We start from the raw sequence: 13261 nt of genomic DNA on the forward strand, positions 1-13261 counted from the left end.
TGCCTGAACGGGGAGACACGGCGCCAAGCGCTCGCCCAGCGAGGAGCGCAGCGCGACCACCGGGCCGAGCTTTCCGCCCTCCGACGCCGGGCCGAAGTCGCCTGACTTGCACCCATGGGAAATCCGCTTCCCATTACGCAGCCTTTCTGGTTTCGGTTACGTTTTTATAGTTCATTAAACAAGCTAATAAATAGGAGGGTTTGGATTAAAAAGGTTATTTATTTATTTATTGTTATTCATATTCTGCGTAGCTGGAGCCCTCTCTGCAATGCACACGGCAGCGATAAAAGACCCCAGCGTGCTGGGCAGCCTCTTCTCCTTTCGCGGGCCAAAGCCAACCACCTTCCACCTGCTGCGGGGACGACGACTTCTGCCTTGTGCCAGCCACTGCCACCAAACAACTGCCCGGTGTCACTTGCCCGTAGGACGGAGCTTGCGCCCGCGGCTCTGTGCGCGGGTGTGCGCCGGGGGGGGGACGCAGCCAAGCCGGGGAGGCCGGCTCGGGTCCTTCCTCCCTCCGCAGCGAGAGGGTGCAGACAGGTTGCACCAGGTGTTGCATTTGCTTTTTTTTAAAAAAAAAAAACAAGCACATTTTTCACATGTGAAAAGTCCAGCGGATCCCCCCCCCCCGCCCCGCACAGGCCAGGCGGAGCTGTGCTTGGGAGCTGGTCCTGGCCTGGCCAGGGGAGCCGGATCCGCGGCCGCGCGCCCCGAGATGGGGGTCTGTGTGCGCACAGGACGCGTCCAAGCGTTTTGCCATGGTGTGCGTTTGCAAACGGTCCGCCACAACGTGAGTTTGCAAACGTTTTGCCATGGTGTGCGTTTGCAAACGGTCTGCCACAGCGTGCATTTGCAAACGTTTTGCCATGGTGTGCGTTTGCAAACGGTCCGCCACGGCGTGCATTTGCAAACGTTTTGCCATGGTGTGCGTTTGCAAACGGTCCGCCACAGCGCACGTTTGCAAACGGTCTGCGCCCGCTTGACGAGCCGCAGCGGCCGGTGTCCGGCAGCTCCCGTCGCTGCAGGCGACGCGCCCCCAGCAGCAAGGCGACGGCGACCCCTCCCGCGGCAGCGGCCGGGCGGCCCCGCGGTGTCCGTGTGTCCGTCCCGTCCCCCCCCCCCCCCAAATCCCCGCAGCACTTTGCTCACGGCCGCGGATCTCCCGCGCTGCGGCCCCTCGGCAGCAGCCCCGCACCTGCCGCTGCCGCCGCCGCCGGCCCCCGCGGAGGGGGCTGCCCCCCCCGCCTCCCCGTCCCTCGCTCCCCCGCTCCAAGCGCTTTTCCCTCCGGGAAAAGGGCTCCGCCGCCGCGGGGCTTCTCTGCAACCTGTTGGACCCGCTGTGGCGGGCGGGGGGCGGGCGGGAGCGGCGTGAGGAGGAGCGGGGGGAGGCGGCGGGCAGCGGCAGCCCCCTCGGCTCGGCGAGCCCCGCTGACAAAGGCAGAGCCCCGCGGGCGGCCGCCTCCCTCCGTCCCTCCCTCCCTCCGTCCCTCGGTGCCTCCCTCGGTGCCTGCCGCGGCAGCGGGGCCGGCGAGCGGCGGCGCCGGCGGGCAGCGCGGGGCTGGGGCGCTCGCTCGCACAAGATGGCGGTGGGGCGGCGGGAGAGCGCGCTCCCCTCGTAGATGCGGCCGCGGCGGCCCCTGCTCCCGGCGCCCGGCGGGGCTTTCATGGCGCTGGAGGACCTGCTTTGTCTCTGCTTCTCCGCCCTCGCCGTCCTGGCCGTGCAAGGTGGGTGAGCAGGGAGGGAGGGGAAGAGGGAGAGCCGGGGTCGGTCCCCGCCAGCCCACGGTCGCGAGTGGGGCGCCCGCGGGGGCCACCTGCGCCGCCGCCACACGCCGCCGGGCCGGGCAGGGCAGGGATGCGCTCCCCGGCCGTGCCCCCCGCGCCGCCCCTTGGCCCCGGCCGTTTTCCGGCCTCTTCGGGGTCTCTCTTCCCCCCTTTCAGTGTCCCTCTCCCCCCACCAGCGGCCGTTTTTTGCCCCCCCCGCCATTTTCTGCCTCCCTCAGTGTCCCCGCGCTGTGGCTATTTCTTGCCCCCCCCGTGGCCCTCCCCCCCTTTCCGTGCCCATTTTTCTCCCCCCCCCCTCAGTGTTTGCCCCCCTTCAGAGGCCGAGTCCCCCCTCGGTCCCCGCGGCCGTTTCTGGTCCCCTCGCGCCGGGCGATGGCCGCGGGCTCGCGGCCTCGGCACGTGGCCGCCAGGTGCCTCCTTCGGGGCCGTTTTTGGGGTCCCGGCCCAGGGAGACCCACTCGGGGACACGGGGCCCTCGCGCCGGCTCGAACCAGGCCCAGGTGCCGCGCGTGGCCCCAACCCGGTCCCCTGCGGACAACCCGGTCCTTTCCTCCGCTTCCCGGCCGGCATCTCGCCGATCAATCGAACAATCCGATAATAACCGTCATCGACAACGACCGCCCGGCTCTCGCCCTTTGGCGGCCGTTATGTAAGCGGCTCCGCGCGGGGGCACGTGTGCCCGCCTCGCCGCGCCGCACCGACGCGCTCGCTTTCTGCGTTTGCCCTAGAAGTTTGCGTCGAGGTTCACCCGAGCTGCGGACCTTTGGATACGTGGCTGTTCCCCGCGCGTACGCGGGCTCGGGCGCGCTTTTGTCCGCGTCTCCGAGCGAGGGCCGGAAAGGTGCGCGTTGGCGGAGCTGCGCCAGAAAACGCGTGCCGTGTGCGTCCCCCTTAGAAGCGCTTGTTTAAAAGAGACTCCTAAACCGCAGGCTGAAGTGGAGGTCGTCATCCCTATTTCCCTGTACGGCTTTATTCCTTCTTGCGATTCATTCGGGTTCAGCGGAATATAACAACAGCATAAAGGGTGTTCAGCCCTTTCGGTTTCAGAAGTAGCCTTTTGGGGGAAGAATGTGAGAGTGGATGGTTGCAGGGTGTTTTTTGGAACATTGTGCAAGCCCTTTGTAAGGTTAAGGTTATCATACGATGTAGGTGCCGCGTTACTGTGGCGGTGCGTTGAAGTGAATAACGGTCCGTGTAAATGGTCTGTTGTCATCGGTGTGTGTGGGTTTTCCTAGATGGATGGCAGGCTGTGACCCTACCGGCAGATGAACTGGTAGCATGCGTGTGGGTGGGAGCTGCGTCTCCTGCGTGTTTCAGCGAAGGGCTAAGTGGATCCTGAAGCTTGTAATGGAGAATGATTTTTTTAAAGAGCTGGTGGGGGGGAGTGGATGTTATTTTTCAAATCTGTTTCAACAGGAAAACTTCAAGTGCTTTGTGGGAATTTGCGGTTGTGGCTTCTCTCTTTTTGCAAGTAATTAGGCAACTAGTGAAAACTGTTTTGTTTGTTTTATAACAATGGGCCATGTAGGGCGCGAAGAGGTGATGTGTGTGTGTCTGCTTGTGCAGCGTGTGAACGTGCAGCTCAGTGCATGTGGATGTGCTTTCCAACAGGTGGGTTTGATTCTGAAAAGAAAAACATGGACTTGTTTCAATATGAGACTAATTTGGCAGAAGGTTGAAGTGGTTTTGGAGAAGTGTGCATTTGATCCTGAAGCCCATGTGTTTTGATCCAAGGTTCAAGCCTCTCTGGGTACGAAATACTCAGGAGAGAACTAGGCTGGAAAACCTTCCCCCCCCCCGCCCATAGACTTGATGGAAGCGGTGCCAGTTTACGCTAGCTGGGGACGTGATCCTGTGTATTGAAAGCCTTCTGCTGTCCTATTTTGAGGTTGTTTTCCCTGCAGTAGCAGGAAGGGGTTGTGGGTGGTGGTTTTGCCCCCCCCCCTTCAGTTGGCCCTGGCAAGGGGGTTGCGCTGGTTGCTCTCCTTGGGGCTCTCTACAGGGGACGTTGCGGTGGGAAGTGGGCTGAGCTTTCCATCTGAATGATCAGCTGAAATCCATCTGGGTTCATGTCATTTGGATTTGTGGTCAAGTCTCTTTGCTGTTGTGGAACAGATTTGCTTTTTCTACATCACCTAACTTCAGTCCTGATTTGTTTTATCCTTCCTGTCACATTCTTCTCGGCTCTGTAGCCTTGCAGCGTGCTCAATGCAGTGATGCCTTTGCCTAGCGAAGTCAGTGTTGCCATTGTTTGGAGATCGCGCGTCTCCGCCGCCGCGATAGCCGGCGCTTTGCAGCACGTCACCTGCGTGCAGATTTTGTTTGCCCTGTTGACTGTATTGTTGCGGCGTTGCTTCTCCGTGGGGTGGGTTGCGAGGAGGCAGAATGAGCAGAGGAGGGAAGGGGTGTTTCTTCGAATCCCCAGTTTTTCCATTTTTATTTGAGACCCCCTCCTGCCCCCGTGGAGCATTGACGGTGTCCTCATGAAAAGCCCTGCTCTCCTGCACACCACGCTCGTGCGGTTTTGCCCACGGCATGTTTCCAGGCGCAGGTTTCTCGCTCGGGAGCTTGCTGCCGTTGTGCTGTGCCTGTCATGACAGCTAGTCTTAAAGCCCTGACAGCTTAGGCTGCTTAAAAGTAGGGAACGTTTCGGTTGGTGTTTCCCTGTTTCTCTTCTCATGTGTCAGGCTGAAAGAGAAACAGCTCAGACTTGGTTGTGTTTTTGTTTTCCCTGCAGCTCCATATGGAGAGGTAGCTTTTTTCTTTTTCTTTTTTTCTCCTTTTTTTATGCCCTCTCCTTTCACCACCTTGAAGTCTAAAGCGAAGCAGAACCAGCTAATTTTCTGATGTTTCTCCCACTTTCTGCAGCAGACTTTCTACTGACAGCTGTAGAAAGTTTGATCTACTGCAGGGGGCCCCGTACGGGGGTGTGTGTATTGCTAACGGTGTGCAAGCCGCTTCAAAGTGGCGCAAGTAATAATTTAAAAAGAAGTTTGGCAGTCTGCCTGTCCCTGGGGAAGAAGGGAGACGGTTCTCTCTGCGTGTGTGCTCGCAGTCCGGTTAGGAGCTGGAGGCAGCCTCTGCGGTACAGCACGGCTCCCGCTCTGCGTCGGGACGCCGGAGCAAGCGGAGTTTGGGAACTGCTCTGGTGGGTTGGGCGTTGCTGTGGCACGCGGGACATCTCGCTTACGTTCCCGCTGTGATCCTGGGCCAGTCCTTGAACCTGCTCTGGTGTCCTCCGGGCCCATCTTTAGACAGAAATAGAGAAGCTGCACACTGTCAGAGGAGTTCAGAGGATAAAATCCATCAATGAGTGTTTAGCGCATAGTTATTTATACGCTATGGTGAAGAAGATCATATATCCCAAGGACAGGGTGCTGACCCAGCGGTGCGCTGCGTTGTCCCATATTGGCTCAGGAGCCCGAGCGTGACTCCCGGTACTGTGATTGCTGGGTGGTTTGAACTGTGCACCTCTTGGAGCTGCTTCCCGAAGGCTGGCTAATCTCCCGGGGAAAAATCCATGTGCCTGTGAACGGGTCCAGGCATTTGCAATATAAGAAATGCTTCTCATCCACTTTACATGCTTCTCCCCTGTTTAATGGCTGCCTGACCATTAAGCCTAGTCATGGTTATATAATTAAAATGGGAATTAATATTTAATCTCATTGTAATTTGTTGTTGGAACCTATCCCAAACTCATCCCTAACTATGTCTTTGCACGAGGTGAGCAGGTACCTGGCGGAAAACAGGCCAGTGTCACAAATAAGGGATTTTTGCTTGGACAGTGAGAATCGTGGGCCTGCCTTGGGTGAAGGAAGGAACCGTAACCTTTGCAAACCCAGAGCGATCATAGTCATTTTGTTATCTGTAGGAAGCAAATGTTTGCTTTACAGTCAGCTGTAATACTAGAGGGGATATGGTAAATCCTTGTTATCAGTATTTGCCAAGTACATATTGGGCCAAAATCAACTCTGGTGCAATTTCATTGCTTTCTGGAGAAGAACTGTACCCACTGTCTACAGTATTTTTAGCCTGCTTTTCAAAGGAAAAGAGGCTTTGGTAATCATGCTGTCTGGCTGTCTGTCCATCTCCCTTTCTTTTTCCAAATAATTTCTGGACTTGCTGGGCAGTCACAGCCAGCTTGAACAGAGCTGTGGAGAATTTGGAGCTTCCACATTTTTATAAGGGATTTGAAAATAAGCAGCTGAATAGAGAAGGGAGACCCAGTTTGTACATGAACTGAAGGAGACGCTGTGAAATTATGGTTTTAGACACTGGAAAACCCATATGGGGAGAAATCAGAAGTGCCTCAACTACAGGAAAAGCTTTGAACAGAGCTTGCACCTTGTTAGGATAGAACGGAATAATCCAGTCATGAAACACAAAGCTGCAGGAAATCACTTCAAGTCCTTGTAACCACCTGTTTATTTTAGCTTTAAAGCCCTTTATGCTTTTAAACATGCCGTTGTTTTATTGTTATGCCAGCATTCACGTCACGGCACTTGGTAGCTGTTTTGCTTTCCTCTCCGACTGGGAGAGCATCTTCCAAACACAGAAACCCAGCCCTTGGAGCGGCTGGGACACAGGCTCTTTCTGTTGTCTTTGATCGCTTGCTCTCTCTGCCTCAGTTTCCCCATTTGCTCCTGCTGGGCAGAAGATGCTGTGGTGCACTATGAACATATGAAGAACGCTATCGCTCTAAGTAGCTTTCTTGCATTTATTAAAATCTCATGTGTCGGTGACCTCCAAGTGCTATTTCTGCTTTTCTCACTTACAGCCTCTTGGTGTGAGGATCCACAGCTGTTCAAACTGTGTCTGCTGTCTTCATAAAAAGCAGAGTTTGGGAGCTGTAGTTTCATGAGCCCTTCTAAAGATGCTAAACCCCACACCAGGCACGGAGGGGAGGACTGAGGAGCTCTTGCTAGTTTGTCTAACCACCTGTACAAGCATGCTGAAATCATCCTTGAAACCCCACTGAATTTTCTTCATTCTGAAGAGAAACAGAGCCTTTGCAGGGAGGGGGAGAGCTGCTCCGTGTTTACTTTCAGCAAGGTTGCAATCTGCTAGAGTGGTGGCTGCTGAGGATAGAAATTCCTGAGGGAGGACAAATGGCTGGGTAGGGGCTGAGATCAAATCTGCATTAAATGAGCCCCTCCTTTGCTAAATGGAGAGGAGAACCCAAACACTTGTCAGCAGCCTTGTTTGAGTGTATCTAACACTTTCTCGTTTGCAGGTGTCAAAACACTTTGCTCATGGGTGTGTAGGTGGTGGTGCTCCTCACTTGCACATGTTTTCCTGAGCTCCTCGGTTCCATGTCCAGCGATGTCTTTTGGTGTCTCTGTTTCTGAGTCACATCCTCTCCTGCTCTTAATCCATGGTATCCTGCTGTTGTGATGTGGGTCTGCTTTATCTCAAAAGTCCAGCAGAGAATAATACGGTGCAGTTTCTTATCTCAGTGGGTGATAAACATACTCTGTGGCTGTTATGATAAGCAATTACTGTATTCCACTGGGACTTTATTATCAGGTGTTCTGAAATTATTTTAAAATCTGTATCTGCATTTTAGACTCAATTGCCTGGTACTGCTCTATTAAATTTGGCTGAGATGTTGAATAGCCTGGTTTGTTCTATGCTTTCTATTTTTTTAATTTATTTTTTTTCCCAAGTTTCTTTGTCTCGTGGATTGCTCGAGAACGTGTTGTTAATATTAAAGGTGTGCACCCATCTGACATGGGAGATTGGAAACACTGTGAGCTTGTTAAGGAGTTGAGTGCTGGGTGGGCAAAGTTGTATCCATTGCGGAGTCTGGTAGGGATCTGCCTCATGGGAATTGCTTGTGTGACAGCATCACGTTAAGGAGACGCAAGCATCCCCAGAGGCTGCTCTCAGCCCAGACTGATGGGAGAATTAAAATCTAGCACATGAAGGTATCACATCTGTCTTTAGTCTGCTGTGGCCCTTTCCCTTGCTCTGACTTACTCCCATGCCTGCATTTCCTACTTAGGTCTTTGAACACTTTCCCTCTGGAGCTGGGATGGCTTAGCACTCTGTTAAATGTAAGAATTTGAGAAATTAAACAGTTCAAAAAGAGCTTTCCTGGGGAAAGGTGCAGGGATGGCAGGACTTGGAGCAGAGGCGGAGCAAACCCGAGATGCAGAAGCGCTGCCTGTCTGGTGGCAGATTGGGGGGATGCGATAAGAAGGTCCTGCTTGGCGTATTACTGCCTGCGCTGGGGAATGCATGGCCTTGATAGTTTCTAAATTGACTGTCGATAGATGATCAAGTTAATTGGTGTGACCAAAGAGGTCATTACTTAATGGGATGGATTTCCTGTGCTGTGCTCTGTGAATCCACTGAGGGTTTTGGCAAAACCTGGCTGTTTATGCACCCAGGGCTTTGAGATACCTTTTTTTGAAAAGCATCAGTGGTGCTTAAGGTTTAAAATTACCTGAAGTTTTGCACTTAATGCAAGACTGTTCTCTACCTGCCTCTCAACTTGCTAGTTGAATCTAATTTCCAAATTAGGCACATGTATTTTCCAGAAAAAAGTGGAATTGTGTGTTATTAAAAGAAAACTAGTCAAGTGTTTATTGATTTGTTATTGCAACTGAGAAGGCTTTTATGTTTTTCTGGAAATCTTTGTCCTTGTTTTCTATTTTTTCTCTCTCTTGCCCCCCCTCCCCTCTTTATTTATTTTATTTTATATATTTTTTTGAGGTTAGCTAGTGGAAAAACTCTAGCACGACCCTTGTATGTGGCTGTGACACACTCTTACCTTTTTGGTGCTTAAAGATGGTAACACATGTAGTCCTTCTCTTAGTTATAATAACCCAAAGAGACTGGGCCAGCTGCAGCCCGTTTGCATGCCCTACCAGTCCCACTTCTGGCAAAGACTTGAGAATCGAGAGAATCTGGCAAATAATTGTGGAGCACTTGCAAAGGCACCATGCATTAGTGCGTAGCAAGGCATCTTGGCAAAATGCACATACAGGATAAAAGGGGAAGAAGCCTAGCATCTGATCCAATAACTCCTTTGCTGGGTTGGCAAAAATTGTTTAGATTCCTCCTTCCCAAGAATGATTTTGTAAACATAATACTGCCTATTAGCCATGCAAATTACTGTCATTGGTGGCAATTGTTGTGATGGAAAGATAAGGGTCTTGAAACTCTGGTTTGATTTTTCCCCCCACCCCTGGTTTGCTAACTAGTTGTTTATGTCATTCTGATTGCAGCTTTTGTCAGAGAAATCAAAATATTGATCAAGATTACTTAGTTCTGTTTTTCCTAGGTCACAATAAATTCAACTTCTTTCCTTCCCTTTGTACTCTTTTCTCTCTATGGAAAGCAAAGTGAACTTTCCTCGAGGGGATGAGCCTTACGTTCCTGAAGTCAAATGTCATCCTCCTGTAGAGGGTCCTTGGGAGAAGGATTGATATCTGGAGGCTTTCCTCAAGAGTCTGTCAGCTGCAAATCTGGCCAGCAGCATTACCTCGAGTACTATTGTGGGGTTTTCTTTACGGGCAAAGTGGGGAAAGAAGGAAGTTTCTCCCAGCTGCTGGCAGAGAATAGCTTCCCATTTAGTTAACGCCTGTGGCTGCTGCCAGAATTTTCTCTTTAGCAGCAGAGGGAGTTAAGTGCGGGGTGAAAGGCTTCAGTAACACTTCAGCATCTGGGCATGGGGCTGAGCCATCAAGTAATTCTTTTTGCTCTTTGTTTTTTATACCAGTCAAGGCACTTGGGTAGATTCATAGGTTTAAGGCTAGGGTGGTTCACTCCTTCCTGCCTGCAGCAGGCTGCAGGAATCTGAGTGTGTTTCTTGCTTCGGTTTTAATGGCTGTGCTTGAACAAGAGCGTCTCTTTAGGAGAAACACCCACTTCTGATTTAAAAATGTCTTGTGAATTCTTGTCCATCGCAGCCCCTCAGTAAGCTGCTTTGATATCCTTGCTCAGTAGCGTGCACTTACATTCAGTCCGAATTTACCTGGCTGTGTTTTATAGTTGTATCTTCGTCTACTAGTATGAGAAGCCTTCTGTTATCACGTGTCCCTCCTCCCTGTGAGTGCGTGTACAGACTGTGATCAAGTCTCCTGTTAACCTGCTCTTTGCTAAGCTGAATACGTGGAGGTCCTTGAGTCTTTCACCTGTTAAGGATGTTTTCTGTCCCTTAATCTTAGCCTTCTGCAGCTAACACCAGTATAAGTAAAAGCCCTGCTTTTCTCAGTAGTTAGTTGCTGCTCAGCAAAACAAATTTCTCAGCTACTTTGCTTCAAATCCTTGGCTTCAGAGCCAGATTTTGGCTCTGGACCCTGTGAGTCTCTAGGGGCACCTGTTCCCCTGCAGCTCAGCTCAGAGCTGCCTTTCGGCTCCGACAGCTGGTGCTGGATGTGGTTTTCCAGATGTGATTGAGCCAGAGCCAAGCCCAGGGAAAGGTAGAGAAGCCTTCTGCTCTGAGAGCGCCTCTTTGGTGAGCACTGGAGCCATTGCCAAGGCAGGTTTTTGATTTTTGCAGCAGGGCTCTCCTGCGCAGGAAACCAGGGGCAGAATGAGGATGGGGCATGTGTGCGCAGCTTCCATACGGCTTTTAAAGAGAAATGCTGTCTTCTAAGCTGGAATCATACCTCGCAGTTCAAAACTGCAGTTGTACTGGCATAGAAAAATACTGTTGTAGTCCTACAGCAGCTTTTACCAGGTGACATCTCAGCCCTGTGCTCCATCAGTGCTTCAAATACAGGTGAAGGGTATGGATGAAGATACCTCTGCCCTTTGCCACTTCACCTGCACAACCCGGTCATTATTTTCCGGTGTAAATGGCTCCTGCCTCTGCCCAGCTGTTCTAAGCCGGTTTCCCTGAAGCAGCAGTGAGACATCTGAGGCCTGTGTTTGCTCAGCAGTGGGGTGCACACGCTTTTCTGGGGTGGCTGTGCTCTGTGGGGTGACCTGTTGACACCAGTGGAAAGGTGACATTAATCTTTGGAGCAGTCATCCGAATACCAGAAGCACCAGAGTAGTACTTCCCCCCCTGCCATGCGGAATAGAAGAATTCCAGAGGCAGGTTTCTGTGCTGCTGGTGGGGGTATTACATCGGAAAATCAGAAATAGGATCCGGAGTAGGACTGGGTGTTTAGGAAACTGGCATTTGGTGGAAACTGTACCACACACCTAAGTGCAACTTTGGGCAGGCCTCTCTGCATTGTAGTTTTTCATTTGTTAAAGGGGGTATTAAAAAGTCCTCTCTGAGGACTGAGCGTGAGTACGCTAGCAGTGGAGGCGCCCAGATGGTGTGGGGCAGTACACCACAGGTGTACAAAATACGTCTGGGTAGGTGCCTGTGTGGATGTGGCTGTGCCTACCTGCCTGTGGGGCATCAGCGCTGGAGATGTGCGTGTGGACTGTGAATACAGAGGCGCGTACGTGGTATGTGCAGGCCTGTAAATGAAAATTCTTCAGAACTGATTCTTGTTTATATGTTTTAAAGTTTATGGGTTTAAAAAAAATTCTGTCCTCAGAGGAAATATTTGCTTCTCACCAGAAACTTGTTAGACTGGAAATTTCACAGTATTAATTTTTATGGCATTTCCTAAGCTGAACTAATTGGGTATTTTGGAAGGGGGAAGACCAGGGTGTGGATGTGTGGTTTTATGTAGATTTCGTTAACGATGTGACGTGGATTATCCCGCTAGCTATCTGAGCGATGTGCGCGAGGTCTCTCTTGGAAAGCGCAAGTGATTATAGGCTGGTGACTAACAAATAATCCTTGGCAAATATGGGGTGGGCTCAATTAATGCTAATCCCTGCTCAGCAGTAGTAAAAGTTGGATAAAGTCAGGGAGATTTTGCAAGGCTGTTACTGACCTGAACATGAGAATGATGATGCCTCTTTCAAAGTGCTGTTTTCATACTAAGGGATGCTGTGTGATCATTGTCCTCTTCCTTATAATAGAGAAGGAGTTACCCCAAATATCCCCAAATTGTCTGATTATAAAGATGAGAATTTTTCTTGTGCTGAGGCACACAGGACCTTATTAAAAGAAGAGCAGCAGTAATTAGTCCAGATTAATAGAAATAAATCTGTTTTTACTAACAAATGAGGTTGTGTTCCTTGGTCCAGAGCAGCCTCCACCTGTGGTGCTCATCCAGCAGTTTGATGCACAGGAGTAAAATCTCTCAACACTATGGGATAAATTGGGTGATTTGGGCCTTTTTGCTCAAATCTTGGTGTAAGTCTGGGGTCTTGCTTTTAGATGTATTCTGTTGGAAATAAACAAAAGTCCAGAGAAGGCAGGGAAAAGCCTCACATCTGAGACTAGACCCTGTTGATTCAGGAGAGGCCCCAGAATGGTGTGACAGCCCCCACAGGCTTTCTGCTGCTCTGGTAGAGAAGAGTTGTCAATGTGTCCTTCACTATTTGGAAACAGACCCAGTCCTTTTATTGCTTTGTCCTCAAACTGTCAGGTTTCAACTGGCTGCAGCTTTGGAAAAAGAAAAGATTTATATGCTCTGAAGAGAAACTCGTGCTGACAGTGGGTAAATGCACTGTAGATGTTGGAAAATTAAACAGCCAAGTAAGTGCAAGGGATTTTGGAACTGGGGCTATGATATCTATTTTCTTCCTGTTGTTATGATAGAAGTAAGTTTAAATCTGGAAATGGGAGGGCAAATTTCTTCTGATGCTCTGTCCTAACAATCTTCAAAAGACGGTACTACTCCTTCTGCTCCTTTATCTTCCAGCACGTCCCCGAAGCCATAGATATGGGTATTATTTTGCTATTCCTGCTAACATGGTTACTGAGCCATAGGAGCTCATTTTGCATTTCCAGTGAAAGTTGAGTTTCCAGATTACAGTCGAATACTGGCTTTTAAAACTTAACTAGATGAGAAGTTATGCCAGAAGGATACAAAATCCTGACATGGTCAAGTCCTTTGACTTTACAGTTTAGCATCTCATGTTTTATCATGTTTAATGTTTCCTTCCCAAACCTTCGCTCTTATCTGCTGTTGTCCAAGTGAGGCTGGTTGGCTAGCTGTAGCGATAATGTACCTTTGTGGGTTAAGTGATAACAAAAAGGAGAGAGAGCCTAGATAAAGCCAGATGTAGTTCACGCCCACGGAGGGAGCCAGGGTTACAAACTGCAGCCTGTAATCAGGCAGAGAAGCTTAGATGAGTTTTGTGACTTCCCAGAGGTCACGCTGTGAAGGGTGACAAAGCTGGGCCTAGACAGCTTTTGATGCTGTGCCTGGACTGCCCATGCTGTCTGCTCTGCATGCAAAATTAGCTCCTGGTCTAAGCCCCCATCAAGCTTCTGTTGTGTTCTCATGTAGCGTGGGTGGTGTGTGTGCTCTGATGTCCTTGCATCTTCCCCTGGAAGTGGAACCCCTCTTGGGGCAATACAGTCTCGAAGTGACAGTCGTCTGCAGTCAGCTATTTAAACATACTTTCCCATTAGTTTTCTTTGTTGCTGTTCTGAATTGTCTTCTCT

At 50.7% G+C, this 13261-nt stretch overlaps 1 protein-coding gene across 1 annotated transcript in view; it reads left to right on the forward strand.

Annotated features, from left to right (window-relative positions):
* The first annotated feature begins 1632 nt into the window (after positions 1 to 1632).
* IGDCC4 (immunoglobulin superfamily DCC subclass member 4) overlaps positions 1633 to 13261 on the forward strand; it is a 102611-nt gene continuing 90982 nt past the window's right edge. The window contains exon 1 of the mRNA XM_067305335.1: positions 1633 to 1725. Within this exon, the coding sequence (XP_067161436.1) occupies positions 1665 to 1725 (61 nt within the window). The 5' untranslated portion in view covers positions 1633 to 1664. The remainder of the gene's footprint in view (positions 1726 to 13261) is intronic.

This window comes from Apteryx mantelli, chromosome 15 (assembly GCF_036417845.1).
Source record: "Apteryx mantelli isolate bAptMan1 chromosome 15, bAptMan1.hap1, whole genome shotgun sequence".
NCBI classification, from domain to species: Eukaryota; Metazoa; Chordata; class Aves; order Apterygiformes; family Apterygidae; genus Apteryx; species Apteryx mantelli.